Raw genomic sequence first — 20,087 nt, 5'->3', positions numbered from 1 at the left:
GTGCCACATGATGGGGACACTGCTGCTGTCCGCACCACCCCCCCCAAACCCTGCCAGAAAGCACAGTCTCTTGGGACAGCTCCCAGGTTCAGACTCAATGGCCCCCAGTTCAGGGCCCTCCGGGAACCCAGCCCAAGCCAGGCCCTGCTCCTGGGGCTCGCCCTGCATCTGAGAAAACAGGCTGGGGGTGCCGGCTGCTCCTTAACGCACTTTCTGTGGTTACGAGCAGATTCTGGAGCAGGCCTGCAATGAGTTCAAATTCTGCCATGGGCTGTTTGTGTGATCTAAGAAGTTTACTTAACCTCTTTGTGCTTCAGTTTCCCCATTTATAAGATAGATTTAATACCCCTGCTATCTCATGGGGTTATTGTAGGGACTAAATGAGTTCATGCGCCTAAAGCACATGGAAGAGAGCCTGGCACAGAATAAACATTCTCTAAAAGTCAGTTATCAACGTTATTATTATGATATCCCACTAGACTGTGTGCGACTTGGGGCCATGAGTGAATGAATGAACAGCCTGTGTTCTGGAAGCTTCTTGCCGTCACACACACTCACGTGCATAGGCGCAGAATGGGTGCTGGGAAGATGGCGCTCTCCCATGGAAGGCAGAGGGTGGAGCAAGGGTTGGTAAGTGTATGACTCGTGTGTGAGCACGCAGGGAGGAGGACTGTAGGCAAGTCTTTGGGGGAGTGTGCGCAGGCATGTGGGCCCTTACACACGCACACGTGAGCAACCAGCTGTGTTGGCTCCTTTCACAACTTGTAGGGGTGACGTCCTGTCCCAGCGACTGGGAGGGGAAGGGGCGGGGAGACAGATGTGGTGTGGGGTAGGAGGGTGAGGTTCAGGGTCAGGCCAGGGTAGGGCAGGCTTCTTCAGCCACCTCTCCCTCTACCCCTGGCCCTGCCCTCCTTTGTGGACTGTTGGCACCTGGCCCTGAACCCTCTTCTATTTATAGAACCTTCTCATTCATGTTTCACGGATGCTTGTGGCTGCCTGTGCCGTATTTTAGAGATAAGGAAACTGAGCTCAGAGAAGTAAACTGATGGGTCCGAGGTTGCACAGCTTGAGGGTGGCAGGACTGAGAGGTAAGCCCAGATGGCTCCTGCCTGACGCCCCTCTGGCTGAGGTCTCCCTCCTGGCCCTTTCCCCGGCCTTAGGCCTCCACCATGCCACCGCCTTCCTGTCTCAGTTCCAGGTCTGCTGGTGCCTGCAGATCCCTGATAGCCTGCTCTGGGCAGGCTGAATTCCTCCACTTGTTCTGCACATGCTCCCTCCCTGCACTGGTTCCTGCCCAGGCCCAAGGGCTGTTCGCAGGAGGACGTAGGGATCCGGGCAGACTAGCACAAACAGTTCTGTCTCCAGAGGCAGCCATGGCCGCCACTCAAGAGAGCCAAGACAGCTCTGGCTTGGGTCTGGGCAGTGGGCAGGCTGCCTTCCCAGCACTGGGCTCAGGTCCATCTGTAGGCAGCCAGTGGGCATCTTGGGGAGGGGGTCTGCCTCTCTCCCCATGTTCACCAGGAGCATCTGGTTGCAATTAGGGTCAGAGAAGTGAGAGGGGGCCGGCAAGGGTCCAGCAGTCACCAGCAGCCAAGAATGACTTAATTGAATAAAATGTCTAATGACAAACCAGGGCCCCACAGCAGAGAGTCCTGGCCCCAGCCCCAGGCTTGGTCCTGGCCAAGCCTTGCTCAACCTTTGTCATTGCTGGCTCCCAATAGAGTTACCCCAATATTATGCCTTCAATCATGCAATGATTGAGCACCGACTGTTTACCAGGTACTGAGGATACGCATTTGAAGGAGGTGGGAGAGTCCTGTGGGCACTCAAGACTACCAGGACATAGGCACGTAGTCAAAATACCAGTGGGTGCCCTAGGAGAGAGACAGCTACATTTGGGGGTTCTGAGGCATGGGGTGGGGGTGGGCAGAGGCTGAGAAGGATGTTTAACAGAGGAGTGGGCCTGAAATTGATGAAGGCCACAGGTGAGACTATCAGATCCACCTACCTGATGGTCTGGGTCCCATAAACACCTTCAGAGTAGCTGGGACCAATTGAAATGATTATATAAGGCATGTATTTGGGGGCAGAAGTCTTTCTGAAATGGAGAAGGATGATTTTTGTATCCTTCAGAATAAAGGTTACCAACCAGAGGGATCTGGAGTGAACATCAAGTCTTGGAATGGCACCCCATGGTCTGTGTGCAATGCAACCACTTTCTAATCCTGTGCCCCTGGCAGACATTGCTAATCAATCATAACAATCTTTCCTGCTAAACGTGAAAGGAGCCTCTGAATTCTTCTCAATTAAAGTGTTCCTGGCTGTCACTTATTGATTGGAGATGGCATTTGAGATGAAACCTATTCACCATTCTTGATGGTTTCTAAGCTCTTTGTTTTAAAGGGGAGGTGACCTGCCCAAGGTCTTGAAAGTTGTGATAGGACTAAAACAGTGGTTCTCAGAGGGGCAGGGGAGTGGCGATTTTGTTCCTCCCCACCCAAGGGCATTTGGCGATGTCTGGAGACATCTTCAGTTGTCACAATCTGGAAGTTGGGTGCTGTGGGCAGCCAGTTGGTAGAGGCTGGAGCTGCTGCTGGACATGTTACAATGCACCGGACAGCCCCCACCAAGAATTATCCAGCCCAAAATGTCAACAGGATTCTGCTTTCTGGGTTCTAGTTCCCTGAATCCCCTAGAATAATCCTGGAAGATGGGATTATTTGCCATTTCTGGCAGAGTAATAAGGAACTGGTTTGGAAATCTCCAGAGCAGTAGTTTTCATCCTTGTCTGAAGAGTTCTTTAAGTCCAGGGCTTCTCAAAAGCTCCCCTGGGACACTTTTTTTTTTTAATTTTTAGAATTGAAATATATTCACATACCATACAATCATCCAAAGTGTAAAACAATTGTTCACAGTGTCATCGTATAGTTGTGCATTCACCACAATCAATTTTTAAACATTTTCATTACTCCAAAAAATAAAAATAAGAATAGAAATAAAAGTAAAAAAAAAACCACCCAAAATGTCCCATACCCCCCTCCTCTATATTTTCATTTACTTTTTATCCCCATTTTTCTACTCATTTGTCCATACACTGGGTAAAGGGAAAGTGAGCCATAAGGTTTTCACAATCACACGGTCATACCATATAAGCTATATAGTTATACAATTGCCTTCAAGAATCAAGGATACTGGATTGCAGTTCAACAGTTTCAAATATTTCCTTCTAACTATTCTAATAAACTAAAAACTAAAAATAGATATCTATATAATGCATAAGAGTTACCTTCCAAATGACCTCAAGACTCCATTTGAAATCTCTCAGCCACTGAAACTTTATTTTGTTTCAATTCTCTTCCCAGGGGCACTTTTACAAATCTTAAGGTCCAGCCCAAAGAACACACAATTACATCAGAATTTCTGGGGTGGGAACCAGACATCAGGGACACTGAAAATCTCTCCGGATGATTCCATTGTGCACTGAAGTTGAGGATAATCACCCTTTGGGGGCAGGTCAACTTGGATTTGACACTTATCTCCATCCCTAAGCAGTTGTGTGACCTTTAACCCCCGTGAGCCTCCATATCTTACTGTTGTAAGGAATGAAAGGGTTAAGTGTGCAAAGTGCTTGGCACAGAGCTGGGCACATGGTTCTCAGTACATGTTGGGTATCCCTTGACCTGGTAGTCATATGTCTCCAAAAGACAGCATGTTATTGGGGCTTCTACAGAACAGGTGGGTTGGTTCCCCTCCCAGACTTCACCTTGGACTGCCAGGACTCAGTTTTCTGTCCCCTTCTCCCAGATCAGGATGCAGGCCGAGGCTCCGGATGGGCTGTCAAGGGGACCACGCAGGGCTGGCGGCGGAAAGCCCGGGAGAGCCCTGGGCAGATGTTGGAGCCAAACAGGACTCAGCTGAGCCAGGACCTGGGCGGGGGCAGCCAGGCCATCGACACACTGCTGGGCAATGGGACCACGGTGGTGGTGAGTGATGGAGGAACATGGAGGGGGAGGAAGCTGGGGGTGCGGGGCTCACCAGGTGGGGCATGTGTGCTTGTCCGACCCGCAGATCACACAACATTTGGGGTTGGCCCTGGCAGTCAGTGTGAGAGCGGATGGAAGCACCCAGACTGGGTCATAAAATCATAGCGTCTCAGAGCTTCATAAGCTGCCTACTTCCTCCTGGCTCAGAGAAGTGAAGTGACTTGCTCAAGGATGCACAGCATATTCATGGCACAGCTGAAATGGGCCCAGGCTCCCAACACTGTACCCTTCCACTTCCTAGGGCTTCAACTAAACAGTTGAAAGTGGCATTATTAGTCATATCCCCAGCTGCCGGTTCTGGCGCTCCCCAACCCCATTTCTGCCCCACCCACAAACTTCATGGCCTGAAAGTATTAATGGCTACAGAGGTGCAGGCTGTAGAAGGGCACTGATTGGGGCCAAGAAGAGAAAGCTATTAGGTTAAAGCTCAAGGAAAGAACCTCCTCTGCCTCGGGCAATTCTCCTGTGTGTGTGTGTGTGTGTGTGTGTGTGTGTGTGTGTGTGTTGGGGGAATCAGCCCTGAGGAAGTGGCATCCTTGCCCTGTCTGGCTCTGCTCTCCAGTGGCTTTATAGAGGCTGACGGGAAGTGGGGGAACCTACAATCGTGAGGGAGGGAGGGTGTTTTTTCACATGCCAATGAGAGTTTTTTGTATTATGTACATTTGCCTGTGTGTATGTCATTGTGGGCTGTTTCTGCGTGTCTGTGATGAGTGTGTGCCTGTGTGTGACCATGTGGGTGTGGGTTTGCTCACAGCTGTGTGTGCAGATGTCTGTGGCAGGGTATAAAGAGGTAGATCCTCAGGATGCAGGAAAACTATGAAATGAAAAGAAGGAAGAGGATGTGCTTTTTGGTATATATTTATTTTGTTTTGTTTTGTTTTACATTTTATGTTTTAATAACTATTTTTAAATAAAAAATACATATAAATAATCAAAAAGGTCAAATAGAGCTTAAAGCATAAAACAAAAATAGCAGTCTCTCCCCTCCTGACCACCCACCCCTCCTCAGAAGGTATCATCACTTTGGGCTGCTCCCTGGTGTTTCCTTCCGTATTTCTCAGTGATTTGCTTATACTGCTATATCTTGATTTATCATATTTATACATCATCTGCTCACTGCCTGTCATGGTAGATGGAGATTTGGTTTTTATACACTCACCCAGCATTGTTTTACTCTCTCATTCATTATTTTTTGTTGAATCCATATGCTCTGTTTTATATCATTATGATTAATGTTAAGTATTGTTCACTGCTAATCCAAGCAGGGTAAGACCATTGTTTACTTTCTTGTATAATTTTTGTTTTTTCTGGATTCCCACCCCCCACATCTCTCCGCCCATTTACTTAGTTTTCTGCACTTACCATGGCTAAATTTTCTTACACATCCATTGACCTCAAATATAATGTCCAGTTCAGTGCGTGTGGTCAAACCTGTTGGTTATTTCCCCCTCTCCTCTAGTCCTGCTCTAAGCTGGACCAGCTGCTCCCCCGGCCTCCCCACAGCCGCTGTCCTGGGAGACCCCTCGTCTCTCTCCTGTGTCAGGTCCCCTGTCCCCTGGGCCCTGGTCTTCTCTGTTTTGCTTTGCCCCCTGGTTTGTTTTGCTTCCTGAGAAAGGTTACAGAGGAGGAAAACATTCTTTTGAGAACTTGCATGTCTGAAAATGTCTTTATTATATCCTTACACTTGATAGATGGTTTGGCTGAATATAGAATTCTAGATTAAAGATAATTTTCCTTCAGAAGTTTGAAGGTGTTTTGCCATTGCTTTCTGGCTCCCACCGTCACTGTTGAGTGTCTGATGTCCTTCTTATTCTGATTTTTTATGTTATCTGTTTCCTCCCCATCTCTGGAAGCTTTCTGGATGTTCCCTGTAATCCCAGAGTTCTGTGACTGCAGTGATGAGCCCTGCTCTGGGTCTTTTTTCTTTCACCATGCTAGACGTTTGGAGAACTCTCTTAATCTAGAGACATTTTTTTGTCGGTTCTAGAAACTTTTCTTGTTTTATTTCTTTGATAATTTTCTCCCCATCATATTTTCTTCTTTCCACAATTCCTCTTGGTCAGATGTTCATTTCTGAGATCGACTGTCAAATTTTCCTCTTTCTTCTGTTGTCTGTCTCTCGCATTTTTTGTCATGTGTTTGTTAGTTTGCTTCCTATTGTTGCTGATCTATTTCCTGGGAGATTTTTCCAACTTTATTTTCTTAATGTTACTGAGTTTTTCTGCTAGCATATTTTTAATTTCTGAGAGTTTTTTATTATTTTCTGATTGTTTCTTTTCTTTAAAAAAAGCCTCTTGTTCTTGTGTCAGGGATATAATGTCTTCTCTCTCTGAGAAGATATTTTCTCAGAGAGAAAAATCAGAAAAAATTTCCGGATTTTTCTCTGCATAGTTTCTCTTTCTTCTGTGCCTTCGTAGTCTGTCTGTTTTAGTCTCTGCCTGTCATGCTAGAGGCTTTACTTGACTTCACTTGGCTTTCTGGTGGTCCTGGGTTGTCCTTCCATATTTAAGAACGAGACCTTGAAACAGTGATTGGATGCCCCTTGGAGCGGTGGGAGTGTGGGGGGGGACTTGTTGATGGGGACGGTGCTTCACTGCAGAGATTGGGTGACCTCAAGATGTCAGCATCTATAGATTTTTCTGCAGAGAGATCCCCTGGGGAGATGTTGAAGCCTGGCTGCTGGCATTCTGGGAGCAGCGTGGGGAAGGGGCTGGGGTGCCCACCTTTTGGTATGCTGTCACTTATCCCCCTCTTTCCGTCTGGCTGCTCACCCCCACATTCCACTGGGTGAGGTGTTGCAGTGACCGGAGCCCCTCTGAATAAATTTTCTCTGTGACTAGACCCCTCGGAGAGGCGTGGGGGGTCAACCCACTTTGGGTACAGACTTAGCCAATCCCTCTACTTCACCTTCTTCCTTGCTCAGCCTGTTGGCACCTGATGCCTCCAACCCCGAGCCTTTCCGGGGTTCAGCCACGAGAACCAGCTTCCTGCTTGTTGTGAAGACCCTCAGGTGCCCCTTCTGCCTTTTGCTCTGCCAGTTCCCGCCTCACATCTGTTTTCTGCCTTCTTGTAATACATTCGGGGTTATAGATGTCTTCTACTTTCAGCTCAGATTCAGATGCAATCTCTGTTTCCACGTTTTATTCTCCTTTTTTGTTTTTCTCAAGAGGAGAAGGGGGCAGAAAGGACTTTACTTTGACATCTTAAAATTACAAAGAAGTCTGTGAGTCTTCTTTTTTTTTTAATACAAGTAATACATGAACCCATTATCATTGCAAAAATCAATAGTATATGAGATAAAATGAGACTTGTTCTTGACCCCCATCTAATTTCACTCCTCTCCTCAGAAATAATCACTGTTACCAATTTAGTGTGGATTCTTCCAGAATTTTTCTTTACATTTACATATGTGTATGTGTCTAAACAGAAACATATAGTTTTGTTTTGTGTATGTGAGTGTGTGTTTTTTGTACTGATATAAATAGGAGCATACTGTACATATATCTTTTACTATGTGCTTTTAAAACTTAACAGTATCTTAGAGTTCTTTCTGGTTAGTAGATGTGGCTCTTCCCATTCTTTTTAAAAACTGCACCGTCATGTAAATGCTAACATTTGGTGAATCTGAGTAAAGGGTATGTGGGAATTCCTTGTACTATTTTTTTTTTTTATGCAATTTTATTGAGATATAATCACATAACATACAATCATTCAAAGTGTACAATCAGTTGTTCACGGTATGGTCATATCGTTGTGCTTTCATCATCCCAATCAAACTCTGAACATTTTTATTACTCCAAAAAATAAAATAAATATTAAAAAAGAACATCCAAAACATCCCATTCCCCTCCTCCTCCCATTGTTCATTTACTTTTTTTAATACAGTTTAATTGAGATATATTCACACACCCTACAGTCATCCACACCATGTACTCTTGTTCTGTGTGTTTTTTTTTTTTTTTTTTAATCATCATTTTATTGAGATTTATTCACATACCACGCAGTCACACAAAACAAATTGTACTTTCGATTGTTTACAGTACCATTACATAGTTGTACATTCATCACCTAAATCAATCCCTGACACCTTCATTAGCACACACACAAAAATAACAAGAATAATAATTAGAGTGAAAAAGAGCAATTGAAGTAAAAAAGAACACTAGGTACCTTTGTCTGTTTGTTTGCTTCCCCTACTTTTCTACACATCCATCCATAAACTAGACAAAGTGGAGTTTGGTCCTTATGGCATTCCCAATCCCACTGTCACCCCTCATAAGCTACATTTTTATACAACTGTCTTCGAGATTCATGGGTTCTGGGTTGTAGTTTAATAGTTTCAGGTATCCACCACCAGCTACCCCAATTCTTTAGAACCTAAAAAAGGTTGTCTAAAGTGTGCGTAAGAGTGCCCACCAGAGTGATCTCTCGGCTCGTTTTGGAATCTCTCTGCCACTGAAGCTTATTTCATTTCCTTTCACATCCCCCTTTTGGTCAAGAAGATGTTCTCCATCCCACGATGCCGGGTCTACATTCCTCCCCGGGAGTCATATTCCACGTTGCCAGGGAGATTCACTTCCCTGGGTGTCTGATCCCACGTAGGGGGGAGGGCAGTGATTTCACCTTTCAAGTTGGCTTAGCCAGAGAGAGAGGGCCACATCTGAGCAACAAAGAGGCATTCAGGAGGAGACTCTTAGGCACAAATACAGGGAGGCCTAGCCTCTCCTTTGCAGCAACCGTCTTCCCAAGGGTAAAACTTATGGTAGAGGGCTCAACCCATCAAACCACCAGTCCCCTATGTCTGTGGTCATGTTAGCAACCATGGAGGTGGGGTAGGCGAATACCCCTGCATTCTCCACAGGCTCCTCAAGGGGGCACTACATCTTTTTTTTTTTTTTTTTCCTTGTTTGTCTTTTTTCTTTTTTTTAACTTTCCCTTCTTTTTTCAAATCAAATGTATGAGAAAAAAAGTTAAAAAGAAAACAAACATACAATAAAAGAACATTTCAAAGAGACCATAGCAAGGGAGTAAGAAAAAGACAACTAACCTAAGATAACTGCTTAACTTCCAACATGTTCCTACTTTACCCCAAGAAAGTTACATAATATAGCAACATTTCAGTGAACTTGTTCCTACTACATCCATCAGAAATTAACAGACCATAGTCATTTCTGGGCATCCCCAGAACGGTAAATAGCTTATCTGTTCTTCTTGGATTATTGTTCCCCCTTCCTTAATTGCTCTCTACTGCTAGTTCCCCTACATTCTACATTATAAACCATTTGTTTTACATTTTTCAAAGTTCACATTAGTGGTAGCATATAATATTTCTCTTTTTGTGCCTGGCTTATTTCGCTCAGCATTATGTCTTCAAGGTTCATCCATGTTGTCATATGTTTCACCAGATCGTCCCTTCTTACTGCCGCGTAGTATTCCATCGTGTGTATATACCACATTTTATTTATCCACTCATCTGTTGAAGGACATTTGGGTTGTTTCCATCTCTTGGCAATTGTGAATAATGCTGCTATGAACATTGGCGTGCAGATATCTGTTCGTGTCACTGCTTTCCGATCTTCCAGGTATATACCGAGAAGTGCAATCGCTGGATCGAATGGTAGCTCTATATCTAGTTTTCTAAGGAACTGCCAGACTGACTTCCAGAGTGGCTGAACCATTATACAGTCCCACCAACAATGAATAAGAGTTCCAATTTCTCCACATCCCCTCCAGCATTTGTAGTTTCCTGTTTGTTTAATGGCAGCCATTCTAACCGGTGTTAGATGGTATCTCATTGTGGTCTTAATTTGCATCTCTCTAATAGCTAGTGAAGCTGAACATTTTTTCATGTGTTTCTTGGCCATTTGTATTTCCTCTTCAGAGAACTGTCTTTTCATATCTTTTGCCCATTTTATAATTGGGCTGTCTGTACTATTGTCATTGAGTTGTAGGATTTCTTTGTATATGCAAGATATCAGTCTTTTGTCAGATACATGGTTTCCAAAAATTTTTTCCCATTGAGTTGGCTGCCTCTTTACCTTTTTGAGAAATTCCTTTGAGGTGCAGAAACTTCTAAGCTTGAGGAGTTCCCATTTATCTATTTTCTCTTTTGTTGCTTGTGCTTTGGGTGTAAAGTCTAGGAAGTGGCCTCCTAATACAAGGTCTTGAAGATGTTTTCCTACATTATCTTCTAGGAGTTTTATGGTACTTTCTTTTATATTGAGATCTTTGGTCCATTTTGAGTTAATTTTTGTGTAGGGGGTGAGGTAGGGGTCCTCTTTCATTCTTTTGGATATGGATATCCAACTCTCCCAGCCCCATTTGTTGAAAAGACCATTATGGCTCAGTTCGGTGACTTTGGGGGCCTTATCAAAGATCAGTCGGCCATAGATCTGAGGGTCTATCTCTGAATTCTCAATTCGATTCCATTGATCTATATGTCTATCTTTGTGCCAGTACCATGCTGTTTTGGCAACTGTGGCTTTATAATAAGCTTCAAAGTCAGGGAGTGTAAGTCCTCCCACTTCGTTTTTCTTTTTTAGAGTGTCTTTAGCAATTCGAGGCATCTTCCCTTTCCAAATAAATTTGATAACTAGCTTTTCCAAGTCTGCAAAGTAGGTTGTTGGAATTTTGATTGGGATTGCATTGAATCTGTAGATGAGTTTGGGTAGAATTGACATCTTAATGACATTTAGCCTTCCTATCCATGAACATGGAATATTTTTCCATCTTTTAAGGTCCCCTTCTATTTCTTTTAGTAGAGTTATGTAGTTTTCTTTGTATAGGTCTTTTACATCTTTGGTTAAGTTTATTCCTAGGTACTTGATTTTTTTAGTTGCTATTGAAAATGGTATCTTTTTCTTGAGTGTCTCTTCAGTTTGTTCATTTCTAGCATATAGAAACATTACTGACTTATGTGCATTAATCTTGTATCCCGCTACTTTGCTAAATTTGTTTATTAGCTCTAGTAGGTGTATCGTTGATTTCTCAGGGTTTTCTAGATATAAGATCATATCATCTGCAAACAATGACAGTTTTACTTCTTCTTTTCCAATTTGGATGCCTTTTATTTCTTTGTCTTGCCGGATTGCCCTGGCTAGCACTTCCAGCACAATGTTGAATAACAGTGGTGACAGCGGGCATCCTTGTCTTGTTCCTGATCTTAGAGGGAAGGCTTTCAGTCTCTCACCATTGAGTACTATGCTGGCTGTGGGTTTTTCATATATGCTCTTTATCATGTTGAGGAAGTTTCCTTCAATTCCTACCTTTTGAAGTGTTTTTATCAAAAAGGGATGTTGAATTTTGTCAAATGCTTTTTCAGCATCTATTGAGATGATCAATTGATTTTTCCCTTTCGAGTTTTTAATGTGTTGTAATACATTGATTGTTTTTCTTATGTTGAACCATCCTTGCATGCCTGGAATGAACCCCACTTGGTCATGGTGTATGATTTTTTTAATGTGTCTTTGGATTCGATTTGCAAGTATTTTGTTGAGGATTTTTGCATCTATATTCATTAGGGAGATTGGCCGGTAGTTTTCCTTTTTGTAGCATCTTTGCCTGGTTTTGGTATTAGATTGATGTTAGCTTCATAAAATGAGTTAGGTAGTGTTCCATTTTTTTCAATGTTTTGAAAGAGTTTGAGTAAGATTGGTGTCAGTTCTTTCTGGAAAGTTTGGTAGAATTCCCCTGTGAAGCCATCTGGCCCTGGGCATTTATTTGTGGGAAGATTTTTGATGACTGATTGGATCTCTTTGCTTGTGATGGGTTGGTTGAGGTCTTCTATCCTTCTCTGGTCAGTCTAGGTTGTTCATATGTTTCCAGGAAATTGTCCATTTCTTCTACATTATCCAGTTTGTTGCCATACAGTTGTTCATAATATCCTCTTATAATTTTTTTAATTTCTTCAGGATCTGCAGTTATGTCACCTTTTTCATTCATTATTTTGTTTATATGGGTCTTCTCTCTTTTTGATTTTGTCAGTCTAGCTAGGGGCTTGTCAATCTTGTTGATCTTCTCAAAGAACCAACTTTTGGTGATATTTATCCTTTCTATTGTTTTTTTGTTCTCTATGTCATTTATTTCTGCTTTAAATCCTTGTTATTTCTTTTCTTGTACTTGGTTTAGGATTGGTTTGCTGTTCATTTTCTAGCTTCTTCAGTTGATCCATTAGTTCTTTGATTTTGGCTCTTTCTTCCTTTTTAATATATGCGTTTAGTGCTATAAATTTCCCCCTTAGTACTGCTTTTGCTGCATCCCATAGGTTTTGGTATGTTGTGTTCTCATTTTCATTCGTCTCTATATATTTAGCAATTTCTCTTGCTATTTCTTCTTAACCCACTGATTGTTTAGGAGTGTGTTGTTTAACCTCCAGGTATTTGTGAATTTTCTAAGTCTCTGATGGTTATTGACTTCTAATTGTATTCCATTGTGGTCAGAGAATGTGCTTTGAATAATTTCAATCTTTTTAAATTTATTGAGGCTTGTTTTATGTCCCAGCATATGATCTATTCTGGAGAAAGTTCCGTGAGCACTAGAAAAGTATGTGTATCCTGGTGATTTGGGATGTAATGTCCTGTAGATGTCTGTTAAATCTAATTCATTTATCAGATTGTTTAGGTTTTCAATTTCCTTATTGGTCTTCTGTCTGGTTGATCTATCTATAGGAGAGAGTGATGTGTTGAAGTCTCCCACAATTATTGTGGAAACATCAATTGCTTCCTTTAGTTTTGCCATTGTTTCTCTCATGTATTTTGTGGCACCTTGATTGGGTGCATAGACATTTACGATTGTTATTTCTTCTTGCTGAATTGCCCCTTTCATTAGTATGTAGTGGCCTTCTTTGTCTCTCAAAACATCCCTGCATTTGAAGTCTATTTTATCTGAGATTAATATTGCTACACCTGCTTTCTTTTGGCTGTAGCTTGCATGAAATATTTTTTTCCATCCTTTCACTTTCAGTTTCTTTGTGTCCCTGTGTCTAAGATGAGTCTCTTGTATGCAACATATTGATGGTTCATTTTTTTTGATCCATTCTGCGAATCTATATCTTTTAATTGGGGAGTTTAATCCATTTACATTCAACGTTAAAACCGTGAAGGCATTTCTTGAATCGGCCATCTTATCCTTTGGATTATGTTTGCCATATTTTTCCCTCTCTCTATTAATATCCTTTATTGTACCCATACCGAATCTCTTTAGTACTGAACCTTTCTCCAAGTCTCTCTGTCCTGTCTTTGTTTCTCTGTCTGTAGGGCTCCCTTTAGTATCTCCAGTAGGGCAGGTCTCTTGTTAGCAAATTCTCTCAGCATTTGTTTGTCTGTGAAAAATTTAAGCTCTCCCTCAAATTTGAAGGAGAGCTTTGCTGGATAAAGTATTCTTGGCTGGAAATTCCTCTCACTCAGAATTTTAAATATATCGTGCCACTGCCTTCTCGCCTCCATGGTGGCTGCTGAGTAGTCACTACTTAGTCTTATGCTGTTTCCTTTGTATGTGGTGAATTGCTTTTCTCTTGCTGCTTTCAGAACTTGCTCCTTCTCTTCTATGTTTGACAGTGTGATCAGTATATGTCTCGGAGTGGGTTTTTTTGGATTTATTCTATTTGGAGTTCGCTGAGCATTTATGATTTGTGTATTTATGTTGTTTAGAAGATTTGGGAAGTTTTCCCCAACAATTTCTTTGAATACTCTTCCTAGACCTTTACCCTTTTCTTCCCCTTCTGGGACACCAATGAGTCTTATATTCGGACATTTCATATTATCTATCATATCCCTGAGGTCCATTTCGAGTTTTTCAATTTTTTTCCCCATTCTTTCTTTTATGCTTTCATTTTCCATTCTGTCATCTTCCAGGTCACTGATTCGTTGTTCAACTTCCTCTAGTCTTGTACTATGAGTGTCCAGAATATTTTTAATTTGGTGAACAGTTTCTTTAATTTCCATAAGATCATCCATTTTTTTATTTAGTCTTGCAATGTCTTCTTTATGCTCTTCTAGGGTCTTCTTGATTTCCTTCATATCCCGTACTATGGTCTCATTGTTCATCTTTAGTTCTTTGAGTAGCTGCTCTAGGTGTGTCTCTTCTGGTCTTTTGATTTGGGTGCTTGGGCTTGGGTTATCCATATCGTCTGGTTTTTTCATATGCTTTATAATTTTCTGTTGTTTTTGGCCTTGTGGCATTTGCTGTACTTGATAGGGTTCTTTTAGGGTTTGTAGACCAGTTGAAGTCCTTATCTCTAATTTATCAGATCTAGAGCTTCGTGGAGTACACTTTCTCTAACTAACCAGCAGGTGGCGTCCACGAGCCACCTGTTCTCCACAAGCCAGATCTCCCCTGCTTAGCCTTTTTGGTGAGTGGGGGAGTGAGTCTTGTGGGGCCCAATTGGTGTACCAAGCTTGCGTGTGTAGTTGGTGTTGCCTGCCCTGTATGTGGGGCGTGTTTCTGGGCAGTCGGGGAGGGGGGGTGGCCCTAACAATCAAATCTCCCTGATGATCCTAGAGTTTTAAAGCTACTGCAATAGTCTAATCCTTCAGTTCAGTCCTGCCACAGTTTGTCTCTGCCACTGACCCACAAGTCTTTGGTATTGGCGTATGGCTCCTGAGACTTGCAAGTGGGCCCCTCTTCCAGGCTGTGCACCCCGGGTCCTCTGTTGAGGGATGACTGTGCTATGTCACAGGTGAGTGCCGTCCCCCCAGGGCAGTTCTGGTCTGCTGGGCTGTGTTGGGAGGCTCCCAGTCTGCTCAAATGATGGCTGAATGGGGCTCTGTTAATTCACACTGCTCCCCCTTCCCAGCTCTGGGACATTCAGCTGAGGTTGCAGGGAAGGCTAATGTCCACGCCCAGTTTTGTGGTGTGTGCCTGTTATTTGAAGCACTTCCGTCACACTGGGTTGTCTGGGGCAGCTCTGGGCTATGGGGCTGGCGATGGGCAGGAGTGTTTCCTGTCCACCAGGATGGTGGCTGTGAGCGGACACCCCCCTTTTCTTGGGAAGTTGTGTTGTTTAGTGAATTTTCTCAGCCACTGGATTATTGCCTTTTGTCTCAGAGCTCTCTTAGTTCTGCTCTTGACTTGACGTGCCCAAATTTCAATTCTTGAAGCTTTCTGTATTGAGCTTCTTAGAGTAATTGTTTTAGAAAAAGCAAAAAGGATTTAAAAAAAAAAAACAAAAAAAAAAAAAACGGCCCTCCTCAGAGATCTAATGGGTTATTGAAATGCTAATAGACAAAGCAACCAGGGCCATTAAGGAAAGGTGCACAGGGCATAGAGATCAGCCTTGCTTCGGGATTTGCATATGCGCCTCAAGGCCTGATCTCCGCCCTTCCCCTTTCTGTGTTCACCAGAACTCCAAAAATCCTCTGCTTTTATTTTGGAGTTTTTCGTGTTGTTTTTTTTCTATGCCTGTCTCCTCTCTGCTGGGCTGGCTGCTCTCAGAGTCTCTGGTGTCTGGTCTCAGTCTATCTATGGTTGGAGTTTGAATCAGTAGAATGAGTTTCCGATAAGAGCAGCCACTGCAATTCTCCCTTCTCCTTCCTGGAGCTGACAGCCCCTCCTCCCCCGGGACTGAGCCTGGCAGGGAGGGGCGCGGGTCCCCTGGCCGCAAAAACTTACAGATTTCGCTGATCTCAGCAGTTCCACGTTTTCATGAGTGTTGTATGAAGTATGCCCAAAGACAGATTGCTCTGTGGTGTCCAGTCCACGCAGTTCCTGGCTTTTTACCTACTTTCCTGGAGGAGTAACTAAAACATACAGCTCACCAGTCTGCCATCTTGCCCCGCCTCCCCTTGTACTATTTTTGCAACTTTTTTGTAAACCTGAAATTATTTCAAAATTAAAGTTTTTTTTTTTTTTTTAAATGCATGGCATTCTATAACACAGTTACACCATAGTTTCCTTAGCCCTTTTCCTATAGATGGACAAGTAAGTTGACTCCAGTCTGTGGTTGTTGCAATGGGATGTGATCCTGACCAGAAAGGAGAAATGTCTGTTGGAGGGAGCCACGGAGGGATAAGGGTGGTGACGTCCGTGGTCTTGCAGCCTGCAGATATCAGCCTGCACTGTGGGCCTCGGACTTTGGGAAAGCAAACTTCAAAAAGCTTGGAGGAAAGCCAGAAAGTTTAAAAAGGGGAAACTGGCTCATGAGGAGCAGATAGGAGAGTCTCAAAAATAAGATTCTGACTAAAAACTAGGGAGGTGTGTAAGAAGCTGGCGCGGCTCCACAGGGAGCCCTCTAATTTGGCGGAAGAATAAGAGAGAAAGGCAGGGGAGGGGAGGAGAGGGGCCTGTAGCCCTGAGCAGACCCTGAAGAAGGCTGAAAAATGCTGAGAACCGTGACAGGGTAGAGGAGGAGGCGGAAGAAGGCGAAGAAAAGGGGAAGGTCTTAGTACCCCTGGCCCTGAGGAGGAACCACTCTTTCCATTCTGCCCTCTCTTCTTGAACCTGCAGAAGCAAAGAGCAGGGCAGCCATGGTGGGCTGGTGGAGCGGAAGGCTAGACAGGTGAGGGGCCCTGAGAAAGTGACGCCTGGTGGATCCTGCCCCAGCCTTGTTGGGCCATCAGTTTAGTAACTGAGCCCCTGCTCTGGCCAGACGCCATGGTCCAAGGCTATGGCTCAGAGAGGACCGTGCAGACGAGCCACGGAGATGCAGAATTCTGGAAGCAGTTGTCTGTGGGAGTACAGAAAGGAAACTGGAGATCGTTGAGAGCCAGTATGGATTCAATAATCCCAGAGCTGAAAAACAGCAACACAAATTCTTGGGCCCCACCCTGGAGGGACTGGTTCAGAAACACTGGAAATGGAGCCTGGGAATTTGTTTCCTTGAAAGTTCCCAGTATGATTCTGATGGTCAGCTAGGTAGGAGAATTTCTGATCTGTAGCATTTCAATTCAAAGGTTGGTTACTAGTCTGACTACCAGAGCATGAGGTTTCTCAGGCACCACATGGCTGTACTTGAGCGTGAGGCTCCCACCATCTCCCTTTTGACAAGATGGAGAAACGCGGCTGGGGGCCTTCCTGACCCCCTCAGCAGCCACACATCTAGAGTCCACACTGAGAACCAAGGCCACACTAGAAGGAGGCCCTGCTGGCTGCCGTATGTCAACCCGGCTCTGTCTTTCCACCATTTTTATTGATAATGTGGATGAAGCCCTAGAAGAGACGAGGATCAGACTTGCCAAGGTAACGCAGCTGGAAGAGAGGGTTCGGATGTCACATGAGGAACCGAACACCCCAGAACACCTCATTATCAGGCCAGAATGAGGGTCTTCTTCAAGCCAGATGAAACTACCAGAATAAGGGTAAACGCTGATGCTTACAGGTTTAAAACCAGTTGGGAGAGATCTGGTTTAGCAGCAGTCCATGAGGAAAAGGTTTGGGAATCTTCACTGCCTGTGGGCTGGGGATGAATCAGGAGCGTGAAGCGGTTGCCAAGAACGGTGGTGGGAAAGCTGGCTGCCTTAATGGAAACCCATAGAAACTCGGGGCTGGGGCTGCGGGCATCCTGGGGGGCACTTCCTGGCCTGACCATACCTGGTGTTGTGTGCCCCACTTTCAGACGTTATCTAGAAACCAGAGGAGTCCAGGGGAGGGCAGCTGGAGGGTGAAGAGCCTTGACCCCTTGAACCAGAGGAAAGGTTGATGGAGTTGGGGTTTACCAGGAGTTCAGCTTGCTGGAGAGAAGGCTCTAGATGTGGCTGTTTTCTAATTGCTGCAGGGCTGTGACTGGAGCAGAGGGATTAGACTATTTTTCTCCACAGCACTCACTACCTCCTGCGTGAATTATCCGCCTGTTTATATTATCTATCTCACCTCTGGAATGTAAGCACCATGAGAGCTGGGACTGGTGTGTTTATCACTCTGTCACCAGTGCCTGGCATGGGACAGATTTTCCTTCGGTGATGAATGAAGTAGGGATCCCCACCCCCAGCACCTCCAAGGCGAGGGTTGTGGAAGAGAAGAGGATGTGCACTGGCTGTGCTGACGGACTCAGTGGCCTCTGAGGACCCCAGCTCTACTAATGCTTGGATTCCGACACGCGTGTGCACAAGCCCACCGTCACCTGGGTGGTCCGGTCCCGAATCCACAGAGGGGCCTGCTGCCCATTTCCTACTCCACCTTGAACTCATTAGGCCTTTCAGTGTGCAACCCAGGAACGCTGATGATCAGCCCACTTCAGCATGGCCAGACCTCAACCCCGCTCCCTCCTCCCGCTGTCTGCACACCCCCCACCTGGAGAAGATTCAGCTGTGGACTTGGCAGGAGCCCAGGAAAGGGGCCCAGAGACGCCTACTTCTCCTGCATCTCTGGGAGCGTCTTTGGTCATGTCCCTGAGAGCAGGGAATTTCTTTGGGCTAAGGAAACCCGATCTAGACAAAGGCTTGATGGCAAAGGAGCTGGCAAGAGGGGAGAAGAGTGACAGGGAAGAGGATACTTCAGCAGGTTTGATTTGGCCAGTTACAGAAAGTTTCCTTGGGTCTCAGCAGGAAACCACTGACACTGATCACCCATATCCCAGCTTGGTTTGTGCCAACGGGGGCCATATCAAGGGGCTTAGGGCCTGGGCAGGTGGGTGCCTCCACCTCCACCCACCTATGTCCCCCTTACCTCCCTCCATTGTTCCTCAGTATCCCTCCTGGCTGCATGGTGTGGGCTTCCCTTCTGGCCCAGCCCCTCCCACCCCACCCAGCTCAGCCCCCCTGCACAGCCCCCCAAACTAGCCCCCCTACCCAGTTTCTGGGCCCTGTCCCTTTGCCCAGCCACCTCACCACAATGCTTATTTCTAAGTCAAAACCTCTTGCTTTGGAGACCTTGAGGTCTTCACCCTGCCTTCCTGTCCCAGGGTGAGCCAGCAGCTCTGAGGCCCCTGGTCAGAACAATTTCCTTCTTAGATTTTATTCCCACACCCACTCCAGCACCACATCCCAGTAGAAATAGGATTCTTGTCGACACTCAGGCTTGTCAGAGATTTTCCACCAAGGCTAATCCTAAGGCCTTAGGGACGCTGGAATATTTGGGGGTAGGGGGAGGGGCAGGGGTTGGGGAGAATATAAGGCTAAGGCAGCGTCCCTGGAATGTGTCATGACTTATTCTTTGAGAGTCTGTAAGGGGAAGGCCTTGGACAAAGGTTCTCTTCCAGTCTGGGATTTACAAATCCTGCTCCAAGGTTTCCTTGTTTCATGGTTCAGGTCTGGAGCCAGAGTTTGGGAAGAACCAAGCGTAAGAACTTTCCGATTTGGAGGTCCTCTTCCTTTTCACCCGTAGTAGAAAAGACTCCCTTCCTCCCACCCCCATCTTCTCCCTGGCCCACCTTCCCTGAATTCCTCTTTCTTCTCTGGCCCAGGCAGAAATTCCCAGCTCATTTTCCCCCCATGGCAAGGGGAGGCTGAGGAACGCTGCGTGGGGGCAGGTATCACGACATCCAAGTCACTGGGCAGGGAGAGGGACGAGCGAATGCAGTGCCTGCCTGGTTCCTATAATCCTTTAAAGGTGGCAGTTCCATAGCTCCTGCAGGAGACTCCAGAGCCCCCACCTCTCCCATCAAAGGGCCTGGAGGAGACAGGACAGACAGACAGAGGCAAGAGGGCCAAGCAGCACTCCTTGAAGAACCCCACCCTACGGTGTGCTGGGGTGGGGGGGTGGGGGGAGGGATGGAGGTGAGGAGCCTGAGGAAGAAAGACTTCTGAGAGTAGAGTGGGGGGCAGGGGGAGGGGCTCTGGGGAGCTGAATTTCGAGGAGAGGGAAGATAAGAGACTTTGTGAGCAGGAAGGGCATCCAGGGAAGTGGGAAGCAGGATCTAGACGTCCAGTCTCCAGTGCTGTGGAAAATGTCTGGCCCTAGCCTGGCCCTGACACATGCCAGCTGGACACTTAAGTCCTCAATTTATCAAGGTTGACGTTGCCAGCCCCTGCTAGCCTCAGTCTTCCCAAGTGGGGTGGTAAATACTCATCCCCCGGGGTCGAGATTCAACTGCATGATGCCCCCCACCCCTTTCTGGGCTCAGGTGGTTCGTATCCCACCTCAGGTCTCTCTTGTTGACCCTTTTCTTTTTCC

General features: G+C 45.3%; 1 protein-coding gene across 1 annotated transcript in view; it reads left to right on the top strand.

Annotated features, from left to right (window-relative positions):
- The window catches only part of PLXDC1 (plexin domain containing 1), a 90,495-nt gene that overhangs the window by 4,516 nt on the left and 65,892 nt on the right, over positions 1–20,087 (top strand). The window contains exon 2 of the mRNA XM_037809379.1: positions 3,805–3,983. Coding sequence (XP_037665307.1) covers positions 3,805–3,983 — 179 coding nt within the window. The remainder of the gene's footprint in view (positions 1–3,804; positions 3,984–20,087) is intronic.

The sequence above is a fragment of the Choloepus didactylus genome, chromosome 18 (genome assembly GCF_015220235.1).
Source record: "Choloepus didactylus isolate mChoDid1 chromosome 18, mChoDid1.pri, whole genome shotgun sequence".
Lineage (NCBI taxonomy): Eukaryota > Metazoa > Chordata > Mammalia > Pilosa > Megalonychidae > Choloepus > Choloepus didactylus.
Note: the sequence above shows the minus strand (reverse complement) of the source record. Positions and strands in the feature narration are given on the sequence as shown.